The 18,487-nt window shown below is 37.4% G+C and overlaps 1 protein-coding gene across 1 annotated transcript in view; it reads right to left on the bottom strand.

Moving 5' to 3' along the window:
• HMCN1 (hemicentin 1) overlaps positions 1-18,487 on the bottom strand; it is a 546,207-nt gene that overhangs the window by 328,993 nt on the left and 198,727 nt on the right. Inside the window, exons 5-6 of the mRNA XM_005690978.3 lie at positions 14,867-15,038; positions 11,315-11,421 (exon numbers count right to left, since the gene is read on the bottom strand). Of these exons, the coding sequence (XP_005691035.2) occupies positions 11,315-11,421; positions 14,867-15,038 (279 nt within the window). The remainder of the gene's footprint in view (positions 1-11,314; positions 11,422-14,866; positions 15,039-18,487) is intronic.

The raw sequence follows: 18,487 nt of genomic DNA, 5'->3' as shown, positions 1-18,487 counted from the left end.
CTGCAGATCAAAACCACAGTAAAATCCCACTTTAAACTATTAGGATGGCTGCAGTCTTTAAAAAAAATAAAAGGCAGGCAAGTGAGGAGGGATAAATTGGGAGATTGGGATTGACATATACACACTACTATATATAGATTATTAGTAAGGACTTACTGTATAACACAGAAAACTCTACTCAACACTCTGTAACAGCCTATAAAAGAATCTAAGAGGGAAAATGTTTATGTATAACTAATTTGCTTTGCTGTATACCTGAAACCAACACCACTGTAAATCAATTATAACCCAATAAAATCTTTTTAAAGAAGACAAAAATATGTGGGAAGAGTGTGAAGAAATTGTAAACCACACGCATTGCTGGTGAAAATATAAAATGGTACAGCTGATTTGAAAAATATCTTTGCAGTTCCTCAAAAATTAAACAGCATTACCACAAAAAAAAGGAAAAGAAATGAATATTCATGAAATAAATGAATGACTAAACCTTCTCCCCTAAACATCATCCAGGTTCTATTACGGAAAATATTTCCTTTCTCTTTGCTTGGGGAAGATACAGCCAGGACAAACACAAGAGTCAATTATCAACTAGCTTTTAGCTGACCAGCATCTTCAGCTTAGCAGTGCCCAGTCAAGGCACTCAGTTAGCGAGATACAAGTATGAGTGAAAAAATAGGGTCCTCACCCTCTGAGAGCTTATGGCCAGTGAGGAAGTCAGATGGAGGAAGAGAAATCTCCAATGCAATACAGTAAATGCAGTGATAGAATTACAGAAAAGGTAGAGAGAAAAGAAATGTGTATATTAAAGGAGCACAGACTAGGTTGTAGTTCAGTTAAAGCCTCCTAAAGGAGATGAACAAGATACTGAATAGCTGAGAGCCGAAGTCACCTCTATATGCATAAATAATAAATAATTTGGATTAGGACCACAGGATAAAACACTAACATTTATTGGGCACTTTCTTTGTGTCCAGACTTTTTGCATACATTGGCTTATTTGTTTTTCGTGACAACTGTGTAAGGTAGATACCATCATTAGCCCCATGGCACAGATAAACAGACTGAGGCACCAAAGTATTAAATACCTTGCCCAAGTTCACAAGGTTTCCCAACTTTCCTAACATTGCAGAAGTTGGGTTTTAACCCAAAGGTCAGACTCTGGGCTCTTTTCCACTGTGCAAGATTGTCTCCCAAGGGCAAGGTAAGTCAGAGTGAACCCCTACCTCAGTATCTCTCTAACTATGTCTATACCTACACAAAATCACCTGGATTGTTTGTAAAAATACAGACTCCGAGCTCCAGCCAAAATTTACTGGTCAGTGGCGTCTAGGACTATGCATATAATATATGGTAATATATGGCTATATATGGCTACAAGGCTCTGCAAACCACACAGCTTTCCCTAAATCCCTGTGACTCATGTGGCAATGAGTATAGAAAAGATCAGGAGATATGTATGTCCCTGTTGCTACCAATCACATTCCCCACTGAGAAGAACCTGAAGAAACTCAAAGCAAAGGAAAATGAAGGTGAAGGGAAAGAAAAAACTATTACATCTTCTCAAAAAATGTGTTGCATTCTTAGCATAAATGATGTTCCTAATTACCATGGCTCATTTTATAGGGCTTACAAAATACTGTAAGTGCAGAAGTCTCAGTACACTTATTCCATTATTTCTAAAGGAAAATGTGTTATGAATTAACAGATATAAAAGGAAACTATATATCATAATCCAATTTTAAATTGAGTATCTCCTACAGGGCTACTTAAAACCTTGAGAAGTCTACATTCAACTGCCTTAATAATGAGAGCTTTACTGAAAATACTATGTCTACTAGTTTCTTGTCAAGGAGAAACAAAACAGTCAATATTATGAGTTGATTTAGATTTTTTTCACTGACATTATCTATTGCTGTTAGTTGCCTTGTTGCTCAGAAAGTCCCCTATGATAAAACAGCTACTGAGAGGTTATCAAGGGCAAATGTGATACACACTTCGTCTAATGACTGCTATCAAGTACTACCCATCTACCAAGTGTTTTGTGTACAAGCCAACTGATAATAAGTCCATTTCCAAAGTGGTGCTTACAGGGAACTCTGCTCAATGTTATGTGGCAGCCTGGATGGGAGGGGAGTTTGGGGAGAATGGATACACGTATTGTGAGTGGCTGAGTCCCTTAGCTATCCACCTGAAACTATCACAACATTGATAATCAGCTATACTTCAGTACAAAATAAAAAGGTTTTTTTAAAGTGATGTTTATTATCTGAGAAAAATTAGAAATTACCCACGTGTTTGAAAATATGGTATCCTGCTGGTAAATAATCAGAGAAGGCAATGGCAACCCACTCCAGTACTCTAGCCTGGAAAATACCATGGACGGAGGAGCCTGGCAGGCTGCAGTCCATGAGGTTGCAAAGAGTTGGACATGACTGAGCGACTTCACTTTCACTTTTCATTTTCATGCATTGGAGAAGGAAATGGCAACCCACTCCAGTGTTCTTGCCTGGAGAATCCCAGGGACGGAGGAGCCTGGTGGGCTGCCATATATGGGGTCGCACATGACTGATGCAACATAGCAACAGCAGCAGCTGGCAAATAATACATTAAAAATAAAGCTGAGCTGATGAACAGGGAGTCTCTTACAATCTCTACAAAATTATTATAAATTAATCTTGATCCAAATAACATACCAAAAAAGTGGGTGAGGATAAGGACGTAGGTAAACTCTGAGAAAAGCTAAAAATATGACACATAATTAAAGAAGATTGTAATTTCTTATTTATATATTACACTGTAAACAGTAGGAATCCCTGCATAGGATTTGAAAGAGTTTGTAAGTAAAAGGTATTTCCAACTGAGTTAGTTTTTATGTACAATGACATCCAACTCTGGGTTAATCAGAGGAATAGGAGCAAAAGATATCACAAATAAACCACAATTATTCATTTAAAAATACAATGCCAGGAAATATTTTAAACTAAGTTAGTTAAAAATGACCTCTGATACTCACTTATTATTCTTGAATCATTCTCTTGAAAGAATTACAATAATACTTGGACAATATTTTAGGAACAGAAAATATCCCATTCAATATCTTCATGAGAAAGTGCTAACAATTTATTATTTTAATCTGTTGTCTTAAAGTAAGCTATTATTTTAGTCTGTTTCTTAGCTGACCTCCCTCTTTCAAGTATTACTGTCATAGGAACAAAAAGATTTTAGGAATAATGATGGTAAAATGTATCAGTAACTGGAAAAAGGAGAAAGGTCCAACATACACAAAATGCATTCTGTACAGGAGGCTAAATCTTTTATGTAAATTACTATCTTTAATCCCCACAAAAGCCCATCTGAGATAATAGTATTATCACCTTCATTTCACAGATCAGAAAGGTAGAGTCACTTGCTCAAAGTCACAGATAAACAGCAGGCAGCAGAGCTGGGCAGAGAAGGCGGTGGCACCCCACTCCAGCGCTCTTGCCTGGAGAATCCCATGGATGGAGGAGCCTGGTGGACTGCAGTCCATGGGGCTGCGAAAAGTCAGACACGACTTGAGCGACTTCACTTTCACATTTCACTTTCATGCATTGGAGAAGGAACTGGCACCCACTCCAGTATTCCTGCCTGGAGAATCCCAGGGACGGGGAGCCTGGTGGGCTGCCATCTATGGGGTCACACAGAGTCAGACACAACTGATGCAACTTAGCAGCAGCAGCAGAGCTGGGATGTGAATTCAGTGAGGATCCAGAAACTGACCTCCACAGGTACACCATGTGCTTCTCATGATCATTTCAATGAATTGAATTACACTGGTTTGGGGGTAAAGGCTGAAATATACCCAACTGCCCTACACAACTGAAGAGTAATATGGAATTTCGCTTCCCTGGTGGCTTGGCCAGTAAAGAATCCACCTGCAATGCAGCAGACCTGGGTTTGATCCCCTGGGTTGGGAAGATCCCCTGGAGAAGGGAGTAGCAACCCATTCCAGTATTCAGGCCTGGGAAATTCAATGGACAGAAGAACCTAGTGTCCATGGGGTTGCAAAGAGTCAGACAAAGCTAAGTGAATATATATATGGAATTCCTGACACTATTCACAGGAGAGAAGCAGAAACAAAATAGAGAAAATAAGAATGGAGGGCAAGGAGAGAGCAAAAGGACACAAGTTACTTTAAGATAAACCCCAAATCGATAGTCAAATTTACTAAATTTACAAAACGGTCTTGTTACTGGATTTCCCGGAAATTTTTGAAGGACTGGGGTTTACCCAACATGGAGGCATAAAAGATCAGAATCAACACACAAGTAATCAGAGGCAAGGAGACCAAAACAAAGTAAACCTTCAGGAAACCCCAGAAGCATTGGGGAAAGGCTTTGGGTTCTAATGTGTTATGGACAGAGTGGGGTTGGAGGAGAATTAAAAGATAAGAAAGCCTTGGAGGGGCAAAGAAAATTTAGCTAATTTAGCTAATCTATGACTAAGTTAAATAGAGGGGAAGTCCAGCTGCGTATTTCTTACTGCTCTCTTCCTTTCTGAATAGTTTTAGGCCCATTTTTCTACATATATAATTAAATTAGTATGACAAAAACCACTGCTTTCATGTTTTTTCTATTTGATCTTTATACCATGTAGATTTAAACTATGTGCTGTAATAAAGGGAGAATTTGGCTGCAAAAAGCATCTCTCCACCACAGAGTATCTAGAAGTATCACTTCCACACAGAGGCATCCTCACCTCGTGGTTCCTGTAGCTCATAACAGGGAAATTAAGGAGACTCACAGTGGTTCCAAGCATAACAGGAAATATCTAGACAGACACTGGACTGGGTTTGTATAAGCCTAAAATTCTAAAAGGTGCATTTTAAACAGTCTACTTCTTCATGTTATTTATAAAGGTTTATAATGTGTTACATTACTGCCCTGAGTTAGAATGTCAAGTTGGTCAAATTGCAGAAGGGTCTGAGTCAGGAATACAGAGGCTGCTGTAGTGTAAGCTGAGTTGAGGCAAAGATGAGGTTAGACTAGATATCTCCTGGCATTCTCTAGTTACAAATAGGCAGCCACACAAAAGAGTGAGAAGCAGCAGCAGAGTGGACCAGAGTGTGGGCTTCTGAACTGAGAGTGAGTCTTTAAGAAATGAAGGAGCAGGGCAGGCTGAAGGACCATGGGGCAAGCACCATGGAGAGCTCCAGGGAAAATCAGTTGCTCTTCTGATATCTTCCTGGTCAACTATATTGCAGATGAACCTATTTTTAAGGCTAGACATCTATTAAATATTGAAAGTCTTCTCTACATAGAAAGCCCTTGAAGGCAAGAATTATATCAAATATATCACCTATAAAATACTATTCAATAGGTACTTAATACATGAAATTAATTTATTAATATCATGAATAATAAGGCCAACAAACACAACGTTGGCAGTTTCCCTTAGATTTCCCTAGGACCAACTGATGCCAGAGTCATCAAGAATTCATTGAATTTTTCTAGATACATTATGCTAAGTAAGTTCACACGATATCTCATTAAGCACCAAAAAGAAATTGGGGCCTAAAGAAATAATTACTTGCCTAGGTTTATACAGCAAGTTAAATGGCAATTACTCCAAGTTCAATACTCTAAGCTGATGCAAACATTCTAGGATGACATAATCTCTGGGTTGATTTGGACCCTATTGCATAGAAAACAATAATATCCCCATCTATTCATTTGCCATTCTAAATTTCTAAATGCACTCTCAACTTAGGAGGAGTCAGGTCAGTAAAGCGTTGGTAAACTTCTCTCTGGGGGAAAAAAAAGCCCTAATTTGGGACATTTGCCAAATTCCGTGATGTAAATACTACCAAGTGGCTGATTTCAAGCTCCCAACAGGATGTCACTGAGTTCGGAAGAGAAAGCACATAACTGACTCTCCATGAACCATTTATGAACCAGCTCCAGAAAACCATTAGACCATGATAACAGTTCTGGCAAATGCCTTAGAAAGGAAGTGTAGTGTGTCTGTCACTCACAAAAATGTCTATATCATCCTAGAAGTGACACAATCTCTTCCTTTTTCTATGCACATTCTCCAGTCTTTTCCTCCACTAAAAAGAGGTCACATGTTGGGAAAGATTAAAGGCAAAAGGAGAAGAGGGTGACAGAGGATGAGATGGTTGGATGGCATCACCAATTCAATGGATATGAACTTGGGCAAACTTCGGCAGATGGTGAGGGGCAGAGACGCCTGGGGTGCTGCAGTCCATGGGGTCGCAAAGAGTCAGACACGACTCGGCGACTGAACAGCAACAATGTTCTAAATACGTTGGTGCCTCCATCAGCTTGGGTTCCTGAGCATATGAAGTAGAGCAGCCCGTCAACCCTCACAGAACACGTGACGCTAGTGAGGAATGAACTTGCATTAAGCCAGGGAGAACACATCCTGGTATGAAATGTGAAGTCCGCCATGTTATAGATGAATTAAAATATGATTGCTAGAGCTGGCTTTAATTTCTCTCTCCTAAGGAGTTTCAATGTTAAATAAGCGAAAGTAAATAAAGCCTTTATGTCTATCTAGAATTGATGGAAAATATAGATACAGTTCACTATTTATACACACTCTGGAGAAGAACTAATTTAGTTTTACCACTCATGTGTCAGAAACTGTTTAAACACTTACCAACATCTAATTAATCGTGACAATATTAAGTAGGTATTATTTTCCCCTATTTTTCACAGACTTGGGTAGGTTTAGGTAATTTCTTCAAGGTCAAAAATGTATTAAATAGTATATCTTAAACTAAAATAGATGTCCATCTATTTTCAAATCAGTTGCTCTTATATAACATACCATCATTTACAATGTAAAGAATACTATACTTTTAATCAAATATTTATTGAGAAGTTAACATGGGGTAGGATTTGCGCCAGTCAAAAAGATATAACGAAGCCAGCTAGATTTAAATACTATCATTTTACTAGTCATTGTTTGTTTTAAAAAATGTAATACAAGGAAAACATGTAAATTATGTATATATTCACATATACATACACACACATACCCATTTAAATATAAATAAAAGTGTACATATATTTTTTAAAGGAAATATTCCATTTGATTGTCAATCTGATATTGGCAGACAAATATAACTGGGGAATATTCCAGGAAAAAAATCTACTACAGAGCATTCCATTGACCCTAAACACTGAATTAATGCCATAGCTAATCCATTTAAACAATACACCTGGTGTAGTCTGACTGCTTATTCAAAAGAGGTACCAGGTGGTAATAACTCGAGGCCAGCATAATATGCTACTTGTGTGGTCCTTTGTTAGACTTGAGGTTTATTGTGATTCCTTAACAAGTTTATGCCATTTGAGCATTTCTAAAACTATCCTTATCCTGTAGAAAATGCATTAGTAGGTTCTGGCAACCAAAGTAACTATCTACAACCAGAAATATTTCTGCTAGTCTCAGAATCTCAATATAATCATGTGGTTGGGTACACTCCCTTCTCTACTTGGGAGATGATCTAAGGACAGTTTATCCAAATTTACTTAATGGAAACACCTCAGGGGATGTGCTACATCCCATGATCAGACTGATAATCCTAGACTAATAGCAACAGTCTCTACCCACTAAACATCATGGGTACTGACAACTATTTAATGTCTTTGCAACAAAGTTTCCCTTAAAGAGCAGAGCACACAATCTGGCCTGAGAGTTTATGCGGTTATGTTCAAATAGCCTAGGTATAATTAACCTGTCTGAATGGAAAGTTTACTTCTTCTCAGAAAGAAGACCCAGGATTTCTAGCTTCCCTACAGATACAAATTTAGGGGCCTCAAACAACTGTCTCTTTTGTTTGTAATAATAACTTGGGGTTCATTTCAGTTACTTCTTTTTGGCAAGTTTTCACCTGCATCAGAGGCAACCTAAAACATCCAGGTTAGTTATATGAATTATACTGATGAGTTGACTCATTGTCTCCGTTCAATGAAAGTGTTCGAATAAATCACGGTAAAGTAATCAGTAGGGTTTCCTTGGTAAACCACAGAAGAAAAGCAGTCGCCACTGTAATAGTCAAATCATGGGCATAATAAAGTGTTCTGTGCCAGTACATCAACTGTGATCCAGACTAAGCCAAAGCTTCTGCCTGCTTCCCTGGATATCATCAGAATAAGTGAATTCATTTTTATTCAGGAATATTTATATAGTTCTTTCCCAGGCACTATGGCATATACTTGTGACAAAGTCTAGTCTACAGCAAAACTGGAAGCCAAAACCTGTACAGAAATAAATATGACATAATGCGGAAAAATTATGCAAAAGGGAGGTGGCAAAAAATTGCAATAGAAAGCCAGAGGGAAAAGAGTATATTCTGGATGAGAAAAGTCTTGATACAAGTGTTACCATTTGAGCTGAGCATTATTGGGAGTTATGAATCAGACATAAAATAAGAAAAGAAGAATATGCTAGAAAGAAGCAATAGCTTGAGAGAAAGCACAGACCAAGAGAATGTGGAAAGAGAAGATGGGAGACATCGCAAAAGTGTATTTGATTAGAGTAGAAAGGCACATGGTGGAAGATAACCAAAAAGACTGGCTGAGGCTCCATTTGGTGCTCCTTGAATACCATGCTAATGTCAACTAAGAGATGGGCTGTGTATTACACATGAGATTAAAACTGTTATGCAAAACATTCAAAAAAGCTGTTAGTAATTCCACTAACAGAGCAGACATTTTCCAGATAGGAGAGCGCATGAGAGATGGCACCAGGGATGTACTGTCTAATCTCAGACATTTCTCCCCTTAAGAAAATACACATGTAAAATGCCATCCTTCATTAGCCATCCAAAAGGGAGATCCAAAGTCAGCAGCAATATTTATGTCAGTGGATTCAGCTCAGTTGGCCTTTACGCCAACCTGACACGTTATTTTGGTATTTCATTCAGGAGCAAAATAAGTTCATTATCTTTACTTGCATTGTAATTCTCATCCTTTGTTTAGATATCACTAATTGTACACCAGATACTGTGTAACATCAGGACCAGAAGCTTCTTTGATGATGATTAGATATGAATTTAAAATACTGTGATAACAGATACTGTGTCTTTGTATTGTTTTCTTAATTACAGGAGACCAGGTTTAGAGACTTGTCTAAACAGTGTTCCTTCTATCATCTTATCTCCTTCCTCACTCACAGATTAATCCTCAGTGACTGTTCGAATGATCATTAAGATGTACTTAGTGACCATTAAGTATCATGGAACATGGCCAGAATCAGACACTCAGTAAACGTTTATTGAATGGATAACTGGATGAATAGGTGTGTTAGGCACAAGGAAAAACATCAGACATGTAAAATATCCCCCTTCTAGGCAAGAGTTTTATTAGAGGAAATACCACTGGTAGCAATCCAAATCACCTAGAAAATGGGTTCAAATACTTCACAATCAGTTGCTAATCATACAGAAGAATGGTATCACTTGTACACATCTCAAAGTCAATAACAGACAACTTAACATCACTGGTCAGAGAGCAAGAACGGATTACCTTAGTGAACAGCTAGCTGAAGACTGCTGACTTAGAGCATGCTTAAATCAAAATGTTTGGATGATACAGAGACTCAGAACTTCATATACTCCTCCCCACTGTGGTCACAGAAAGTCAGACTCAATCTAGTTATATTTGGGGCAAGTCCGTCAAAATAACCGTAAAATCAAATTTGGCCACATTTATTTTAATTGTAACAGCAAACACTTCATTATTGACTATCTGATGCACTCAGGAAGGACTGAGCAACTACTTTGTGCAAGGGACTGGGGGATAACACAGGCAGATGGGACTGTTTGTGATCCACTCAATAAAAGTTACTAATTTTATTTCACATAGCCTTTTTACTTAAACCTTTATTCCAAATTATTCATGTTAAAATATCCACCTGTTTTATTTTCCTTATAAGACTGAGAGTTGTGAGGGAAAGAAACACTGATATTCTAGGACTTAAATGGAGTTACAATGAAAAATTAACTTTATAAAATTAAAGAATAAAAGTTAAGTATTTCTTTTAAAAAATCGGCATGCAAAATTTCTATGGTATAACACCTCCATGTACCTTCACAGCAGCTATATAATTTGAAATGACCCAGTTGATCTCATTTTCTTTTCTTTTTTATCATGTCGGGAAGCTGAGACAGTGAAAGAGCAAATGATGCAAGGGGAATCTTCTTTGAGTTGTCCCAGTATTCCAGAGTAAACTGTTTATTTGGGAGTTACAAGGGATTCTAACGGAAGAGGAAGAGCAGTACACGCAGCACATAACGGGTGTGCCTTTAAGCCTGCTCTCCCTATAGACAACCGGAGCTTATTCCTGCAGGGGCTGAAAGCTGCTCTAGAAGGGTTTAATTCTCTAGCTGAACAGCCTTCTCCTGTTCTATCTTAAAAAAAGAAAAAAAAAAAGCTTCTCAGACACAGAAAAACAGATCCTGGGTTTGGAAGTAGGCCAGAGCACACTGAAATTTCTGAGAAATATGGGCAAGCCACGCACAGCATCTACTAGGGAGGGTCCCACATATGATTTGCAGCAGGACTAGATCTCAGATTTATGGTATCCTGAATTTCGAAGGCAAACACGTTCTTTCCTCCATATTGCCAAAATACAATGCTTTCTTAGTATGAACATATACTACTTAATGTGACTCTAAGATACAAATACCATTTTGTGTTCAAGTACACAATGAATGTAGGTCTACTACACACCAATAACCAGCAATGTTTGAGGGCTTATTTTGTAACAGGAACTTGTTAAATACTCCATTTGTATAATCTTCATTTAATTCTCAGAACACTTCTATGAAGGAAAGGACTGTTATTGCCATCCTATATTAAAGAGGTGGAAAGAAAATCAAGAGAAGCTATAGTTCTAAGGGATTAGCAGCTTGTAAGTGGTGGTGTTGAGATTCAAACCCAGGGTAAGTTCCACACTGGGGCCTATGTCCCTAAACATCATTCTCTACTGGCTCCATCTCTGATTGTTTTGGAGGCAGACAGTGGCTAATATAATCAATCTACAGATTCGATGACAGAAGAATTACCTGAGCATTTTAAGTCTATTTATGGTGGTACTGACCCCGTTCACGGTCATCAAAATCAAACACTATCAATTCATATGATCAAGACAACTCCGAAAAATGCAACATGTCTATTGATTTTTAGCAAAAGCTTTCTCCATGATCATTAGAGAAGATATAAATAAACTATTATATATATATTTTATAAAACATGCCAACATCAAAATAAAACAACAAATAGACTCTGTAACATAACAGTACCTTCACTGTCCATATTCCAGCCTCTGGCTCTTTAACATTCACCACCTTGGCAGAGTTATGAATATTTAATAGCTCATTCAGGCCAAATCCCTTTTTTATCAGCTTTCCTGAAAGACAGATGTAGAGGTTATAAGCATAATCTTTATTTCAGCTATGTATATCAGCTGTGTACATTTCCAGTACAAATTACCTGATGGACATTTACACCTCTAGCTCAAAACATCATTTTGTATCTAAAATATACGTAACTTTACCATTTCCGAACACTGTAATTGAAGTAACAGATTCCTATTTGCTATGTTGATGTGATCTTAAAAACAGAGTAAGGAAGACGATAATCATATTTCCAAAGTTAATCTAGGTAATGATTATTATGGCTACAAAGAAGTTATATACAGTCACTAGAGACATTTAGACTTAATAAATGGCGAAACAGTAAACTAGAATAAATGTCTTTTTGGAGATGACTCAAGATATTGCTAACATTAAGAGCCCTGGGCATAACTTTGCATAAAGTGTAAAACCTCAGTTTTCCATGAAGTGCAGGAGAAGGCTTTTACTTGTCAAAGGAACAATTAGAGGAGCAGTATAATGAAGTAACACAGTACCTTCTCCAACTGAGATCAACATACAGTATCTGACAGTTGGAACTTAGGAAGGAAAACAAATTTGGAATTAAGCCATAGTTCACATATTCATTTCAGTCTTGGCTCTCGTGTGGACTATTTCTGCAGCTATGTAAACAAATCAATTAAAAGAATCCCATGTTTGCATCAGAAGTTTTATAATCGCTGCAAATGACTTTTAAAATATCACTGTCAATGAATTTTTAAAGTAGTAGAACTTAAGGCAATGGTTACAGGTACTTTCGATACAGATAATGAACAACACAAATCCTTCCTGGGTAGATAGGATAGATGGTACTAGAAGAATGCTACTTATAAAGGCAAATCCATTTCTGCAGATAAATCTGTTTTCAAGACCAAACAGTCTCAAAAAAATTGGTTTTGCTTGCTCATAAATTTCAATTTGATTGTTAAATATGGTTGAAGCCTTTGAGGTCAATTTCATACACTATTTTCTCTAAGGTACGTCATTTTCTATGATTCAAATAAAGAAAGAAGGTAGTTACTCCTTTCCAATTTATAAATGTTCACACAGTTTAAAAAATGTAACATATACTTCAGCTACAATAAGAATAAAAATACTGTGCAAACATCATTGGTTAAAAAATTTCCTAAACACGTATATTAAGAAAAATTAGGTTTCTTTTTTTTTTTAAGATTACTATTCAATTCAACCTTAAGTCCTGTAAATTCAACCAGAGATGGAATTAAGCCAAAACTGAGAATCATACCATACAATTATCAAAGGAAAAAATTAAAACATTATTCTAATGAGAATATAAATTTGTTTTTTAACAACTATCTCCTGTAAAATTACACAAGCCCCTTTGCCACGACAAGGCTGTGATCCATGAAGGGTCATAGTGGAAAGTTCTCACAAAATATGGTCCACTGGAGGAAGGAATCATAAACCACTTCAGTATTTTTCCCTCGAGAACCCAACAGAGTATGAAAAGACAAAAAGACACCAGAAGACAAGCCTCCCAGGTTAAGAGGTGTGCAGTATGCTTCTGAAGATAACAAGGGAACATTTGATGCAAGATGGGCATGATAAAAGACAGAAACAGTAGGACCTAACAGAAGCAGCAGAGATTAAGAAGAGGTGGCAAGAATACACAGAAGAATTATACAAAAAAGGTTTTAATGACCTGGATAAACACGACGGTGTGATCACTCACTCAGAGCCAGACATCCTGGAGTGTGAAGTCAAATGGGCCTCAGGAAGCATTACCACGAACTAAGCTAGTGAAAATGACGGAATTCCAGCTGAGCTATTTCAAATCCTAAAAGATACTGCTGTAAAAGTGTTGCACTCAATATGCCAGCAAATTTGGAAAACTCAGCAGTGGCCACAGGACTGGAAAAGGTCACTTTTCGTTGCAATCCCAAAGAAGGACAATGCCAAAGAATGCTTAACTGCTGCACAATTGTGCTCATTTCACATGCTAGCAAGGTAATGCTCAAAATCTTTCAAGTTAGGCTTCTGTAGTACGTGAACCAAGAACTTTCATATATACAAGCTGGATTTAGAACAGGCAGTGGAAACAGATCAAATTGCCAACATTCACTGGATCATAGAGAAAGCAAGGGAATTCCAGAAAAACATCTACTTCTGCTTCATTGACTACACTAAAGCCTTTGACTGTGTGGATCATTAACAAACTGTGGAAAATTCTTAAAGAGATGGGACTACCAGAGTTTACTTGTTTCCTGAAGAGGAGCTAAAGAGTCTCTTGATGAGGGTGGAAGGAAAGAATGAAAAAAGCTGGCTTAAACTCACATTCAAAAAACTAAAATCATGGCATCCGGTCTCACCACTTCATGGCAAATAGAGGGGGAAAAAGTGGAAGTAGTGACAGATTTTATATTCTTGGGCTCCAAAATCACTGTGGACAGTGACTATAGCCATTAAATTAAAAGACGCTTGTTCCTTGGAAGGAAAGCTATGACAAACCCATACAGCATCTTGAAAAACAGAGACCTCACATTGATGACAAAGGTATGTATAGTCAAAGCTATGGTTTTTCCAGTAAATACGTACAGATGTGAGAGATGGACCATAAAGAAGGCTGAGCACCAAAGAACTCATGCTTTCAAATTGTGGTGCTGGAGAAGATTCTTGAGAGTCCACTGGAATGCAAGGTGGGCAAGTAAGTCAATCCTAAAGGAAATCAACCCTGAATATTCACTGGAAGGACTGACGCTGAAGCGCCTATCCTTTGACCACCCGATGTGAAGAGCGGACTCATTGGAAAAGAGCCTGATTGTGGGAAAGATTGAGAGCAGGAGGAGAAGAGGGTGACAAGAATGAGATGATTGGATAATATCACTGGGATAGTATCACTGAGGCAATGAACATGAGTTTGAACAAACCCTGGTAGATAGTAAAGAATAGGAAAGCCTGGTGGTATACTGCAGTCCATAGGGTTGCAAAGAGTCGGACAGAACTTAGCGACTGAACAAGAACAACCTGTAAAATTAAAATCTATCAAGAAAATGATATGGTAAAAAATTAGACAGTTTTTTTAGTAATAAAGGACTTTTTTCACTTAAAAATGATTCACTTAAAAATGACAAAACACTTGAATTTTACAGAATAAGTTACTGTGAAGTATTTCCTCATATAAAGGTGAAGAAAATATTTCAGGTTCATCTAATATATTTTTTGGATCTTTCAGTTACAATTCAGTTAGTAAATGCCATCTGTTTAAATTATTAGGAGTTTCAGTCTTTTGAATCTCATGTTAACTCAATGATACTTATGACTAAAAATCCTGTTTTAATTTTTAAACATCTTCTCCAGTCATTTTTGAGTTGGTTAAATTTATTCATAAAGTCAGCATTAATTTGAACAAGTAAGTCTTTCTATTTTTTTCATATTCTATATTTTTAAATATTTTTAATATGAATGTTCCATATAGCTTACCTAAAGGATTGCGAATTTCAATCATTGGAGAAGGGCCACTCAGAGACACAGTAACCTCTTTTAGACTTGGATCAAAGGGAATTTTCCAAGTATTTACAGCCTGTTCCAAATGATCTGTTGATAAGAGGTGAACTTTGGAAGCCTGCACTGCTTCTTCCACCCATTTTAAAACCTATAAGAAAAAGAGAAATATGAGTGATATCAAAATATTTACAGCTTTATACCACCTCGAATTGCTGAAGCAGTAGCCTGTTTGCTTAATGAAATGACCAGATTGCTTTCTATACTGCGTGAGGCTTATTTCCATCACAATCAACATAAACTTTCTCAACCCACAGAACAGGAAAAATGCACTCCCCAGGGGATTAGTCTCCAAAAGCTTCAAACAGCTCATGTAACTCAATATTAAAAAACAAACAAACAAACAAACAAAAACCTAATAACCCAATTGGAAAATGCACAGAATACCTAAATAAACATTTTTGCAAAGAAGACATACAGATGGCCGAGAGGCACATGAAAAGAGGCACGTGCTCAACTCCTAATTATTTGAGAAACACAAATCAAAACTAAAATGAGATATCACCTCACACCAGTCAAAATGGCCATCATAAAACAATCTATAAACAATGCTGGAGTGGATGTGGAGAAAAGGGAACCCTCCTACACTGTTGGTGGGAATGTAAATTGGTACAGCCACTATGGAGAATAGTATGGAGGTTTCTTAAAAACAATCCCACTCCTGGGTATATATCCAGAGAAAAATATGGTTTGAAAGGCTAGACATACCCCAATGTTAAACGCACCATTATTTACAATAGCCAAGACGTGGAAGCAATGAAAATGTCAATCAACAGAAGATGTGGTAAAAACACAGCCATGAAAAAGAATAAAATAATACCATTTGTGCCAACATGGATAGACATGGAGATTATCATACAATCTCATAACATCTCAGACATAAGTCCGAGAAAGACAAATATCATACGATATGGCTTCTATGTGGAATCTCTAAAAAATGATACAAAGGGACTTATTTATAGAACAGAAACATATTTACATACTTAGAGAATGAATGTATGGTTACCTGGGGGCAGGGGGAAAAGGGCAAGGAACAGACTGAGCGTTTGGGATTGACATGTACACACTGCCGTATTTTTTTAAAAAGCCTAACTCTCCCTACATCCACTTATTATAGCAGGTTCAGAATAAAATATTAGTTTAACCCATGCTCAAATTTCAATTTTTATATCTTGGAGTAATATATTCAAAATGAGATTACAGTGTCCAAACACTAGTTGTGTAAGATATGACATGCATAGGTACTACAGACAGTTCCATTTCTCAACGGAAATGAAAAGAATCTACAGAAAACGAGGTAATGGCAATACTGAGATTCTTTTTCCCTCTATTCTTTCTTTCTCAGTTTTTTTCAAAGTTCAATTAATACAAGACAATTAGCAAATTATCAAATCCAATTTCAATATATTGAGTACTGAATTACTGTAATAGAGTACACTATAAAACTACATATTATAATAATATAGACTGTAGTATATTAATTATTAAAAAATAATCGCAATGCCAGCAAAACTTTCATTTTTATGATAAAATAAAAAATACAAGAATATAATGGGGACAATAACCATTATGTTTCTTAAAGTGGAAAAATACTTCAGGTTAGAACCAATTTTAGTGGCGTGCTCTTGAAGGAAACCTTCTAGTCCACAGAAATGCTCAGCAACAGCAAATACAATTCCTCATTTTACAGGGCACGTCTGGACAGGTACTGCTTAGCTGAACTTACCACCATTACTCCTAGATCATACTAAGCTTTAATCCACCTAAGATCTTCCTCTGGTTCATTTATCCTTCAAGATGGTATTCCATCATGAACAATTTCCCTCATAATTACTCATTAAACACTCAACAGCACTGGGTATTAAGCTACAGCCAAGCTACTCAAACAACAGTATTTTTTAAATTTCAATAATGGTAGTCACAAACCAATGAATCAAACAACAAGTATTGTGTAATAATTTCAATCTCTGTAAAATGGATTCCCCCCTCTTTTTTTTGGTCCTCAAAGATGAGGAAAGTGGCTAAGACATTATCATAAAATTAACAATGTGAGGCAATTATGTTATTCATTACATAAATGTTCACTGTTCAAAGAACTCTTCTAGGTACTGAGTACTGATGAAACTGAATGAAATTGATGAACGTGAATGAAATTGATGAGCATGAATGAAACTGATGAAAGTGAAGTTGTTCAGTTATATTCAACTCTTTGCGACCCCAAGGACTGTAGCCCACCAGGCTCTTCCATCCATGGAATTTTCCAGACAAGAATACTGGAGTGGGTTGCCATTTCCTTCTCCAGGGGATCATCCCAACCCAGGGATCGAACCCAAGTCTCCCGCATTGCAGGCAGACTCTTCACCATCTGCGCCACAAAGGAAGGCAATGCTGGACTAGAGGAAGCACAAGCTGGAATCAAGATTTCCAGGAGAAATATCAACAACCACAGATATGCAGATGACACCACTCTCATGGCAGAAAAAGAAGAGGAACTAAGAGCTTCTTGATGAAAGTGAAAGAGGAGAGTGAAAAAGCTGGCTTAAAACTCAACATTCAGAAAACAAAGATCATGGCATCTGGTCCCATCACTTCATGGCAAATAGATGGGGAAACAATGGAAACAGTGAGAGACTTTATTTTCTTGGGCACCAAAATCAATGCAGATGGTGACTGCAGCCACAAAATTAAAAGATGCCTGCTCTCTGGAAGAAAAGCTATGACCAACCTAGACAGTATTTTAAAAAGTAGAGACATTACTTGGCCAACAAAGGTCCACATAGTCAAAGCTATGGTTTTTCCAGTAGTCATGTATGGATGAGAGAGCCAGACCATAAAGAAAGCTGAGCGCCAAAGAATTGATGCTTTTGAACTGTGGTGGAAAAGACTCTTGAGAGTCCCTTGGATTGCAAGATCAAACCAGTCAATCCTAAAGAAAGCCAGTCCTGAATATTCATTGGAAGGACTGATGCTAAAGCTCTAATACTTTGCCCACCTGATGTGAAGAACGGACTCACTAGAAAAGACCCCGATGCTGAGAAAGGTTGAAGGCAGGGGGAGAAGGGGACGCCAGAGGATGAGATGGTTGGATATCATCATCAACTTGATGGACATGAGTTTGAGCAAGCTCCGGGAGTTGGTGATGGACAGGGAGGCCTGGCATGCTGCAGTCCATGGGGTCTCAAAGAGTTGGACACAACTGAGCAACTGAATTGGACTTCTTAAATAAAAGAAAGGAATTCATAAAACAGGAAGCCTTTGTTGAAATAATGTATGTAAACTGCCCATCATAGTACTTGCCACATAGTGGATTTTCAAATGTTTTCCTCCATCTCCAATTGAATTCCCTTCCCTTCCCCTAATTGAAAATTTCAATAATGACTTCATGGGCAAAGTGAGAAAAAACGTACCCCTGAAAGACAAGATTTCTTAAATGAAAAATAGACACAAAGTCACTCCAGGTAGAAGAGAAGTTCTTAAAAACATACAGAGATAGAAGTACTCATATGTTGGGAACATGAGTGCATCTAACTGGCTACAGTT

Source organism: Capra hircus, chromosome 16 (assembly GCF_001704415.2).
Source record: "Capra hircus breed San Clemente chromosome 16, ASM170441v1, whole genome shotgun sequence".
NCBI classification, from domain to species: Eukaryota; Metazoa; Chordata; class Mammalia; order Artiodactyla; family Bovidae; genus Capra; species Capra hircus.
Note: the sequence above shows the minus strand (reverse complement) of the source record. Positions and strands in the feature narration are given on the sequence as shown.